At 36.4% G+C, this 12,139-nt stretch overlaps 1 protein-coding gene across 3 annotated transcripts in view; it reads right to left on the bottom strand.

Annotated features, from left to right (window-relative positions):
• LOC126832104 (von Willebrand factor D and EGF domain-containing protein) overlaps positions 1-8,150 on the bottom strand; it is a 48,275-nt gene extending 40,125 nt beyond the window's left edge. Inside the window, exons 1-2 of one of the 3 annotated variants that reach the window (XM_050562791.2) lie at positions 7,881-8,150; positions 46-212 (exon numbers count right to left, since the gene is read on the bottom strand). In XM_050562791.2, the coding sequence (XP_050418748.1) occupies positions 46-212; positions 7,881-7,953 (240 nt within the window). In that variant the 5' untranslated portion in view covers positions 7,954-8,150. The remainder of the gene's footprint in view (positions 1-45; positions 213-7,880) is intronic. The other 2 variants (XM_050562792.2, XM_050562790.2) reach the window with 2 other exon arrangements.
• Positions 8,151-12,139: the final 3,989 nt, after the last annotated feature.

Below are 12,139 nucleotides of genomic sequence, written 5' to 3'. Positions count from 1 at the left end.
AGTTTCTATGGAATATTTCTTTTGAAAATGTTATTTATACAATACCTCAACACACTGCGTTGGTAAAATGGCGTTTGTACCATTTATTAAGAACCTATGCCAACCACCTCGTATATAGACATCACATAGCGCTCTACCATCTTTGGGTGTAATGTACTCAACATGGCGTCTAAAATCATCGATAACTTTATGTCCTCCTTCCTCGCACGGGTCTGAAATATTAAAATTAATAAAATCAAATTAAACTTGTCAAAAAAATATTTGTCTTCCTAAGTTCTTGACATTTGCATTTAGTGGCGTGTGTCATGCTTACGGTGGGGTATGCTTAATATTTCCGGAATACCCGATACCGCTCGGTTCATCTTTAAAAGAGATGATAGTCTATGACAGGTTCATACATAGCTAACCATTTTCGTTTTGCGATTTCGGTAAATATTGACACTCGTTGCATTATAATTGTTTTTTTTATGTAGTTGTAAAGAACGTTACAGCCATTAATGTTCACGTTTTGAATTATTAAAGGGTAGGGGTGGGGTGGATGGCCGAATGGTTAGCGCGTGCGCGTTGTATCATAAGGTCTGTCATTGAATCATCTGGCATGGTTTTGATTCCCCGGTTTTTCGTGACAAGAAGTATGGGTCGCCGATCCAACCTCGTGGGTTTTCTCCGGGTCCTCCGGTTTCCTCCCACTGCTAAAGACCCCTACGCGCAAGCAAATTATTGAAATGAACCCCAATTCTCTCTCACTCTCTCTCTCTCTCTCTCTCTCCCTCTCTCTCTTGTAGACGATTATCAGAATCAGACATGTTTCCAGTAATTATAAATGCTCTAGCTCGTGCTTGTCTGGCCGGATTTGTGCGTAGGTCTGCTAGAGAGCTGTTGTTCAATAACCCAACTTTTCAGTATTACAATAAACGCTTAGTAATCATACATTTTATATCTCTTTCTTATATATTTCAGTCTATTGTATATTCTGTTGCCCCCCCCCCCCACACACACACACACTTCCAACAACCCCCACCCCACGCGACCACCATCCCCACAACAATCAAATCCCCGTTTTACTCACAATAATTTCATTGTTATGGTCGCTTACTGCGATACCAACCCTAAATGAATCTCCAGAAACAACATCACGAACGAATTGGGCAAAAAACAGTGCACTGATAAGTGGGTTCGAAATGGAGAAAACAAATTTCTCCTATATTTTTGATTCTATCAGATTCCACTGTTTACAATGAAAATATGTTTACTCTGTGTGGCGTGAAGTTGTGTAACATTTTTTTTAGTTTATTAAGGTTGTAAAAACCGCACTGCATGTTAGACAATAAAACGCTGTAAGCGTTAGTGTTCTTGTAATCTTTCAGATAACCCATGGCTGTTAGCTATAATATTACACACACTTCGGTGGCAGGATATTTTAAAGCAAATTTCTTTATTAAAACTTGATTCACCTGTTTATTTTTGTACTTTGTTTATTAGTGTTTACTTTTTTCTTAGCCGTATTGTTGTCTATTCGGAACCTTTACAACGAAGGGCGGATCAGAAAAATACGACCCTGCTTTTTGTCGGATATTTTCAGAATTCTCACTTTGATACATTATTGTTCTAAAGCTGAACCATTTACGTTCCAAAGATGCAGCTTCGACCTTTCTGTGACTTATTTCAGTACAAAACAATACCCCTGCTGCTTATCTGTATGTGGTATTTCTAATCTTATATACTAGTATACGATATATGAAGATTAGAATGCCCAATGTGTCGGTGGCTACGATTCTCCCAAAAAACGGCGAACGCCAAAAAATATAGAATTGTCGGAGAATTTATAACGAAACAAATAATACTCTGTGCTGATAATACGAGAAGGCGTCTATTTTAAACGCCATTTATAAAAGGCGTGCCTTCTTTTCACTTAATTCATTTATATAGGAAATTTATTTTATGGTTTATCATATTATTTTCTTTTATTACTGTTACCTGCCTTGTCTCAAAAATAATAACATTATTTTCTAACTTACTGTAAGTTTTGTTATACCGAAAAATAACAAATTATTGTATGGTTTATGTTTTGAATTACATATATATGGGACACTAAATTCTTTTAAGTGCTTAGGGCCTCTATGGGTCTTAATCAGGTCCGCGTAATGGGTATGGTACTGACTCGCTAACCAGGAGGATTATGCTTCGACCCCGGTGTTAACCACGAAAATTCATCAGGATGTTTCTGTCTGGCCTTCCCTTGCCAGTGGTGCAGGACGGTTTGTCTGACACGGAACATCGTCTGGTTGTTGTTATTGAACTTAACACCGATGTCCCGTGTATACACGGTTGGCGTCCGCGTAAAATAACCCTTAGCAGTTGAAATTAGATGCAAAATTCCCACATAGGCCGGATGGAGATAATAATAGAACTTAAAGCGGAAATTGCAAATTTTCAAGTTATATTTTTAAAATGTATTAAAATAAAGCCTTAAAATAGATTGTATCCATAAACAGTCCTACCTTGTTAAAGAATAATCCTATTAATCCTATAATTCGCTATTGCCAGCTGAGAAATTGGCAAAAATATCATTTTTAACTTCAAATTTCAACGTTGGAAAATGGCTGCCCCATGTTGTCAATAGCAAAACAGGGGAGGTAATTGTGTTGTTATTTCCTGTGTCATAGATTCTTAAGGGTGGGAAATAATGCCCATGATAGTATAATAGTGATTTGATAACCTATTGAGCAAAAGACATAGAAATAATTATGTTTTGACTTTCTTAGAAAATTTGAAATTCTCGCTTTAATGTAACTTCCTGTAAGGTTTCGAACATGTAGTTGTAGACAGCCACTTTAAGAAGCAAATAATAGAAACACATCCGCGTGTATCAACTGGAATCAGTGAAACAATAGTTTTATACCTAGGGTGTTACTACATTCTTGTCAATAAACTTGCCAACAGATAAGAAAATAAACACTACACTTAAATTTAATACCTATCCCACCTAGATAAATTGGAAATCTACTCAACAAATTTTCGAGCAATGCACATGTAATGTTATTGTTGGGTCCTTTTTATATCTTTTCGAGCAATGAACATTTGTACACGTAGTATATTTATTTGGATTGTTTTTCAACGTTTCGGCAATGTACACGATAGAATGATGGGACGGTTTAGATCTTTTGGAACAATGTATACATGGTATGTAATTGTTGACTAGTTTGGGTGGTGTTATTTTTTTAGTTTTAAATGCATCGTATACTTTGTTATTAGACCGGGAGCCCAGGGGGTCAACCTAGCTGAAAAGTGTACCAATTTTCTCCTATATGGTATCAATGTATGTATATCTGGTATCATCAGAATGTAAGTCTGCCGGGTTTCTGGTGGTGGGTGTGGTATTCCACATATTATAGGAGAAAATTTGTACACTTTTCAGCTAGGTTAACCCCCTGGGCTCCTGCTCTATATCTGTACATTCATCAAGTACACGGTGGGTGGATGGCCGAATGGTTATCATAAGGTTTGCCATTTCAACTGGCATGGTTTCGATTCCCCGGTTGTACGTGACAAGGAGTATAGGCTCGGCTGTCCAATTTCGTTGGTTTTCTCCGGGTCCTCCGGTTTCCTCCCAGTGCTGAAGACCCCTGCGCGCAAGCGAATTATTGACCTAGTTTGTGTCGATGGATGTTAAACCCATCCCTCTCTCTTTCTCTCTCTCTCTCCTCTGCCTCTCTCTCTTTCTCTTACATTCTCCCTCCCCCCCTCTCTCTCCCTCTCCCTCTCCCTCTCTCTCTAAATACTTAAACATGCATTATTCAAGAGCTAAATCTGCCTATTGTAGGTCTTTCTTTAGCCATTAAATGATATATAAATTATTAAATAGACGCATTAATTAACTTGTCCAAACCATAATCAACTCTTGATGCCATCGTTAGCCTGCGATATTTGGTGGATTTGAACACATTTTGTGATGGATAATTTAATGTAAAAATGGATAATCGAGACTTTGTTCATTACCTTACCAACGTTAGTAATGATGATCAGGGTGAAGCAATTTGACTGCAATATTTTCAGCATATTCTGTTTTCAATATCTACTTTTTAACTATTTTTTTAACCATTATAGCGATAAATGTCTGCTCTTTATCTAATCTTACCCAATGCCCCTTTAAGTGATATTAACCTCCAACAAAAAAGTCTAGTAACATGGGTGTCGTCATTGACATCCCCGGCTTGTACACGTGGGTTTTCAATGGATCCTCCCATGTGTGCAAGCGAATTAGGTATAAATAAAGGTATTAGGTTAAGGGAAAGATCAACTTGGGGAACTGAAGACAGAAACAATTCTGAAGAAATTTTTTCGGCAGTACATAACTTCCTCGACATCTCCCAAAGATTTTGAAAATTCGGTATGTAAATTTATGAAATATAAACATTCTGATTGTGGTTTGTACATATCGTGTATATAGTGTATATAGCCATCTTATATTTTAATCGTTTACTTTACTTTACTTTACTTTACTTTACTTTTCATGATATATTTATGTTTGTACTTTTATGGAGAGGGGGGTATATAGGCTTTTGCCTGTTCTCCAATCCAGTTTCTGTGAATAAATATTGTTTAGAAAAAAAAAAAACCAAAGTTAATAGAACGGACTTGGACTAACGGTGTCCTATATTGATTTACCTCATGTTACTCCTCCTCATGACATAACCCCGGACTTGAGCTCCAATTCTCTTACACATGATAACCCAGGCATTAAAGCGGTCAAGCTTTTCAACAACTTGGTTTTTTTTCAATTCACCATTTTCTGTGAGAATAATACGTGTAGACAGTTCTAAATGAGAATTGCATACAACCGGGTTAGGCGAAATAATTGACATGCTTTTTGAATGACTTGTTTTACACTAAACTGACATTGCGTACACTCATTATCCGCGTATATAAATTGTGTGCACGTGTTGATGCAAGATTAGGCATTGTTGATCGTAGATAACGTATTGTTTATTAGCTGAGCTATTCTATTGTGTATCTTCACTTAGTGCCGCATACTTGACTACAAGTGTACATCTATTTGTGGGAACCACGATGGCCAAGTGTGTGTGCGCTGAATCATTAAATCATTAAGTCTTGGGTTTGATCTCGGTTCTAAGACATATTTGGGTGCACGTAAAAGAACCCGTTACAGTCGGAATTCGAAATAAGAGAAGATCATTTTACCTCATTTCACATCTATTTGTAAATTTTGTTAAATTAAACGATAATATAGTTGAACACTTTGTTCATAATATATCAAGCAATATGAATACGATAGGGTCAATGAGACCGCCTGGCTGCAGTCCAACATATAGAGACAATAAAATAGCAGACTGTAATTTACTACAATTGTACATGTACTTGGATTAAAGACATTTATGTGAATGTTTGAAAAATATGAGATATTGTTGACGATGTAGTCGCACAACTCGCTAATAATCTACCACACATAATGAATACGATAGGTCAAATGAGACCACCCTGTTGATGCCCAACATAGAAAAACAACTAATAGAGGAAAAATCGGGACAATACAAATGATTTGAACCGAACGTACCCCAAAAAAAATACTGGAAAATCATAGAGGGGAACAAAAATCCGTCCAAGTAATAAAGTTGTCAACACATACACAATTCATATTTCGCTAAACGTTACACATGGAAATTTGTAATTCATTTAACAGTCTAATTTCTATTCAAGGTTGATGAATATCCGTTTGATGTATCGATCAAAAAGTGCATTTATGTAAAGTTTATATTTCATAGTCGAAAATAGCAGTTATGCTTAGAATGGTATTTTAATATATTTGTATAAGGAAAAAATTGTTTGCTGAAAGCTAACCGAAATAACATTATTCAGATCGTATCTAGCGACCTAATTGCTTTGCCAATGCTTTGAGAATCGTGCGGTATTCATGTCGGACTCAAGCTGAGAAAATATTTGATTTGATGATATAATAATAGTGCTATCTCAACAATGCACACGGAGTAAACGTGTTTCTTTTATGAGAAATTGGATGTTATTCATGTGTTGCCATTGGGGCGATTCTTTAAATTAGTTTATCATCAGCATGTCTTTAACACTCAAAACTATTTCAAATTTGATGTCGAGTATATGTTCAACTAATTAATGAATATCTAAATTCTAATCATCAAGTTGTCCATTTCCGAAACAAAATTTGAAAATCATCCATGGCTAATGTTTACGAGGCTAATCATTAAAGTGCGGATTTTAAGCTCGGTGTGGGAACAAAAATCGAAGGTCGCCCACGTTAGTATCCATAGACGAGTATACACCTGGAAACCCCGGAGCTAATTCATTGATTTGTCCCCCAGATTCAAATAAGGCCTAATATTCAAAAATATGAGAAAGGAAGACTTGTAAATAAAGAAGGGTAGCTCGTACAACCAAGTTAGCAGCGATAATTTAATTTCACTTCGTGTTTGGATGCACCTCTCTCTCCCCCTCTCTCTCTCTCTCTCTCTCTCTCTCTGTACAACCATGTTAGCAGCGATAATTTAATTTCACTTTGTGTTTGGATGCACCTCTCTCTCTCTCTCTCTCTCTCTCTCTCTGGACGCCACTGTAGCAAAATACATATAACCAAATATTATAATTCTTAAAATGAACTACAGTACGTGTTGCCATTGGGCTAAATCTTTTTCGGTTATGATATTCGATACAAAAACCCGATTGCCTGGGAATATCGCTTTTGACACAAACATTTCTGTCTATGACATTAAAACATAAATCATGTAAATTTTCACGATCGCAAGTGCTTACAGTGACAGAAAAGGGAACATGGTTCACATGTAAAAGAATCGCTTTATGCATTCTTGGAATATTTTCGATTTTTTATGCAGCCTATACCATGTTAAACAGATTTTGAATTGTTTTGGGTTTTTTTTTAAAAAAAAAAATATGTAAATGGATCACATTCCACCGCCAACTACCAGACATATAACCAATGGTCTCTTTAAAAAATGAATTGAAATGAAATAGTGGCTCAGTGAGTAGGACGTTGGCTCGCTAACCTGAAGGTACGGTGTTCGATCCTTGCGTTGGCCGAGAAAGTTAATAATCAGGATATAATCCTTGTCAGTGATGTATGACGGAGGGTCTATCAAGGGAGAACGTTTAATTGTTTCGATGGGGCGAAAAACTGAGCCCCCCCCCCCTGTACTCATCTCATAGCACACTGCATGGCATATGCCAGCCTTCTTTAGCCCAGTATGAGCAGAACAGTAGGACGTTAAACCCCATTTCTTTTCATTTCATTGAATCCTGTTACATTGAACCACGTCACACCCTGCTTCGACCACGAGCCCTGTCCCATCAAAGATGTGAAACAAAATATAAAAAATACAGAACACCTGATACCGCTTTCAAACTACCGTAGAAGTTCACTTGTGTAATGTTCTTGTTTGTTCCTTTGTTTCAACAGAAAGGACAAAAAACGTATGCCGCGGTAGCTCATTGAGTAAGACGCTGGCTTGTTAACCAGGAGTTCTCGGGTTCCCTTACGGTGTTAGCCGAGAAGGTTCTTCGAGATTTGTCAGATGGGTATAAACCGAGGTCTCGTGTACACATTGACGTGCACGTAAAAGACAATTTGACAATCAAAATAAAAGTAGACCTTAATGTCTCTGTCCGGGAAAAATGTCCGTCATAGCACACTGTATGGCCGGGCATGGCTCGTTTCATTAGGCAAGTCGCTGAAGTCTGACTCAAAAAGTAAGACCGTAAACCCCATTTCATTTCATTTATCCAACATGGTTATGTTTGCGTTCTTTTAATCATTTCATTTCTTTTTAGCAAAATTACAATGGTCATTTTAAAAAGATAAGTAGTGGACTACTCACCTTCACCTCTGACAAATATTATTTTTAAATTATAAAACAATACTATTATCACAAGAACTGGAAGTCGAGTCATCTTGTTATATCTTCAGTCACTTTCATCGTTGATAAACTTTGTAGTAGCGATAGCATCACACGTATATACCATTACACATTGTACATGTATATACAACATTAATCCACGACCATCCATTAGTAATCTGAATTCAATATTATCCTTAAGAAAATTGGTAGATATTTATCATTGATATTCTACTCCGATTATCTTTCTTTTTTTAAAATGAATTGACTCCGGATGTACTTAAAACTTCACTTACAGTTTTATAACGCCTTGCATATTCACTTATTTGTAATAATAAACGCCTTTCATCTCAATTTGCACCAGTGGTATTTTCATTTCATAACGTTGATGTGCTCTAGATAAAAATAAAGAAAAAAAATATAACTTTTTTTAAACTGTGGCCTTTAAGTTGTTAAGATTAACGCTGTTTAAGCGAGCCAAGAAACTAAGAATGAGATAAAGCCACGTGTGTGTTATGTATATATACACCGAAAAACCTGCTAGCTTCTATGTCTGGGAAGAGTTTCTTATCCTGGCTTGCGCATGTTACGAGAATAGCTCTTGCTGTACATGCAAGTAACCGCTAGATCCTAAGATAGATATCCAAAGTGATTTTTTACTCAAGTTCTAATCTTACTCAAATACAAACGATTTTTTTTTAAAAAAAATAGCATGAAATTGGGCTAGAGTTAATTAGTCAGGTTAGTGAATGACGTCATAACTTCACTGTGTCGTGATAAATTTTTGATTTGTTTTTATTGGAAGTACACGGGATACGATTTTATTGTATACGATTACTAAATAATTCTGGCCGACATTTCAACTAGGTGTCTCTAGTCTTAATACGGGGGTGGGGTGGGGTGCGGGGGGTCACGGTGGCTAAGTAGTTAAGACGTTGGCTTGTATTCCATATAATGTCCCGAGTAATTGCATTCCATGAGTAGTTGTATTCCATAGATCAGTGCCATTTGTTATCGCAGTCTATAGAATAGTGTCCTGAGTAACTGTTTTCTATAGAATGGTTGATAACAATTACCACTAGATAAAGAAAAAACCGACTGGATTTCCCCAGCACTTGATCTGTGCGCAAAACTTCATACCGTATTGCTGGTGGTGGAGGTAAAGCGTGTGCCGTGGTTGGAGTGGGGTGACTAAGAATGTGTCCAAAGGTACCCTGCCCCCCTCTCCCCAGGTAAGTCCGGGGTACGAGTGTTACCTGAATATCATTTTGTAAATTGAGACGATAAAATAGGACTCGAAAAGGGTTTCCAGTTTTGAGCGAGACTTGCATGTATGATGCAATATCTATGGTTCGCTTTAAGGCGATATTGTGGAATTCTTTAATGATGGGGGGGGGGGATGGCCGAATGGTTAGCACGTGCGTGCTGTATCACAGGGCCTGTCATTGAGTCAAATGGCGTGGTTTCGAATCCCCGGTTGTACGTGACAAGGAGTAGGGTCGCCTGTCCAGCCTCGTGGGGTTTCTCCGGGTCCTCCGGTTTCCTCCCACTGCTAAAGACTAAATATTGAAATAAAATTAAACCATGTGTTAGTCCCGAAATGACCTAGTTTGTGTCGATTGGACGTTAAACCCCATCTCTCTCTCTCTCTCTCTCTCTCTCTCTCTCTCTCTCTCTCTCTCTATCTCTATCTCTCTCTTAATGATGAATTAAAACTTTAATCACTTAATATAATTTAATTATCGCTTAGTTGGGTTACTGTGTTTACAGTGTAAACGGGTCGTGCTGACATTGGATGTACTTTACTATTTTCAGACAGTTACATAAGTAGTTTGCTGTGCTATATACTGCACAATACTCAGAAAACAATCATCCTACCCTGTCTCCCAGTCAAGTATGAAAATAATATCTGGATAATCGAGGTTATATTTACGTTCGTCATGACATCATCTCCATTAACAAGACACTTTGTCGACTGGCATATCTACAAATTGCTCTTTGGGAAATGAGCTTCGAAAACAATGAAAAGCATCGAATTATCATTGGAGATACCATTTTATCTTTTTTGGACACTGACAGCGTCAAATTCCGTCTCCATGGTAAATTGCAATGTTCAACAGATCGGTAATATCTGACTATATCTGTTAATTACAGGACATAGCAAGAAAACTAATTTTTTGACAGTGCAACCATGGTTTTAAAATGTATTAACCACACTGGTTTCAGAATGTATATATACCTTCCATTTAATTATTTCGCCTGGTAGCCAGATCTTGAAAGTCAGATTGCCTCTGAATAACGTGTTGTTGATATCCGTAAATGACATTTAGAAGTAGAGGTATACATTTCATTATAACTTTATCAGTCGAGTGGCCGGTCATTAACGTCGACCTCCACTGTAATCCATTCGAGTACCGAATTAACGTTTTCTTCCACAGGAATTCAGTCGAGTACGGAATCAACGCCTTCTTCCACTGTAATTCAGTCCAGTACCGTTTTAGCGTCTTCTTCCACTGTAATTCAGTCCAGTACCGTCTTCTTCCACTGTAATACAGTTTTAACGTCTACTACCACTGTAATACAGTCGAGTACCGAATTTACGTCTTCTTCCACAGTAATTCAGCCGAGTACCGAATTAACTTCTACTTCCTTAGTAATACAGTCGAGTACCGAATTAACGTCTTCTTCATAACGTCTGGTACATATGGTAGTGTTCGGTTGCTCAAATAGCTACAAAACTTTTGCAGTGCTGTTGTTTTCAACTAAATCCCTTTTAAACAAAATGTTAAATTCCTCCAGCAATGTAACTAGCGTTATCCGTATATTGATCAGATTAGTTGATAACACTCCCGGTGTTTTTAGTTAGTATTTTTATATTTAAACTATGTGTATGTGTACTTTTATTGCTAACCTCATCAGCTCAACAGAGCAGTTATAGTTTTAACTCTAAAAGAAAATATCCAGCGCAAATAACATCTTGACCAGTTTCTAGAAACGGAAGAAATTGGGTGGTCGATATGACTAACGCATGCGCTTTAGAGCATACGGATAAGGTCCGCCTTTGGTGTCAATCTCAGGCTTGTATGTGACAAGCTTTAAGGTCGCCTCCCTAACCCCGAAGGTTTTCTTCCGATTCGTTGGTTTCATTCCACTGGCATTAAAAGGGTCCCTATGTGCAAGTGAATTATTAGAAATACAAATATACTATGTCCCGAGGTAACTTATTGTGTGGTGTTGAATGAACGTTAAATCTCTGTGGTTAATAAGCAGATAATGCTCCTCACCATTGCTTCATAACATGCAGTCAATTAGGTACTACAGTCTACAGTATACAAATACAGAACAGACCGTCAAGTCAAATTGAATAAAGATGGTAGCTATAGTAGACTGCATGATAACATATGACTTTATTTAAATAGATAATTATTAAAAAAAACATCCATTGTACTGCTAATGGTGAAACATTATCTAGGCGTACAAATGTTAACACAAATTTTAACAATAAAAATGTCACTTTCTCATCCAGTTGATTTTTGTTGCACTTTAAAAGTTATTTTTGTCAGCATTGTAATGTTATGTTAGGCTGTTATATCGGAATGTTGATATCTTTGATTGTGTTAAATTTTAGAAGGTAGATAAGATAGGAAGGCGATCTACAAACCGGGATTTCAGATTTAGATGTTTAACTCGTTCTTATTCATCTTTTAAATGTGTAGACTAATAAACCTCATACCGAATAATTATATAGAATAATAACCTCATAACGAATAAGTATTTAGAATAATAAACCTCACACCGAATAATTATATAGAATAATAACCTCATAACGAATAAGTATTTAGAATAATAAACCTCACACCGAATAATTATATAGAATAATAACCTCATAACGAATAAGTATTTAGAATAATAAACCTCACACCGAATAATTATATAGAATAATAAACCTCATACAATATAATTATATAGAAAAATAAACCTCACATATTTATATAGAATAATAAACCTCATAACTAATAATTATATAAACTAATCAGCTCAAGCCGAATAATTATATAGAATAATAAACCTCACACCGAATAACTATATATAATAATAAACCCCATACCGAATAATTATATAGAATAATAAACCTCATACAGAATAATTATATAGAATAATAAACCTAATAACAATTAATTATATAGAATAATAAACCTCATACTGAATAATTATATAGAATAATAAACCTCATAACAATT

The sequence above is a fragment of the Patella vulgata genome, chromosome 9 (genome assembly GCF_932274485.2).
Source record: "Patella vulgata chromosome 9, xgPatVulg1.2, whole genome shotgun sequence".
Lineage (NCBI taxonomy): Eukaryota > Metazoa > Mollusca > Gastropoda > Patellidae > Patella > Patella vulgata.
This window is presented reverse-complemented; position numbering and strand designations above follow the sequence as displayed.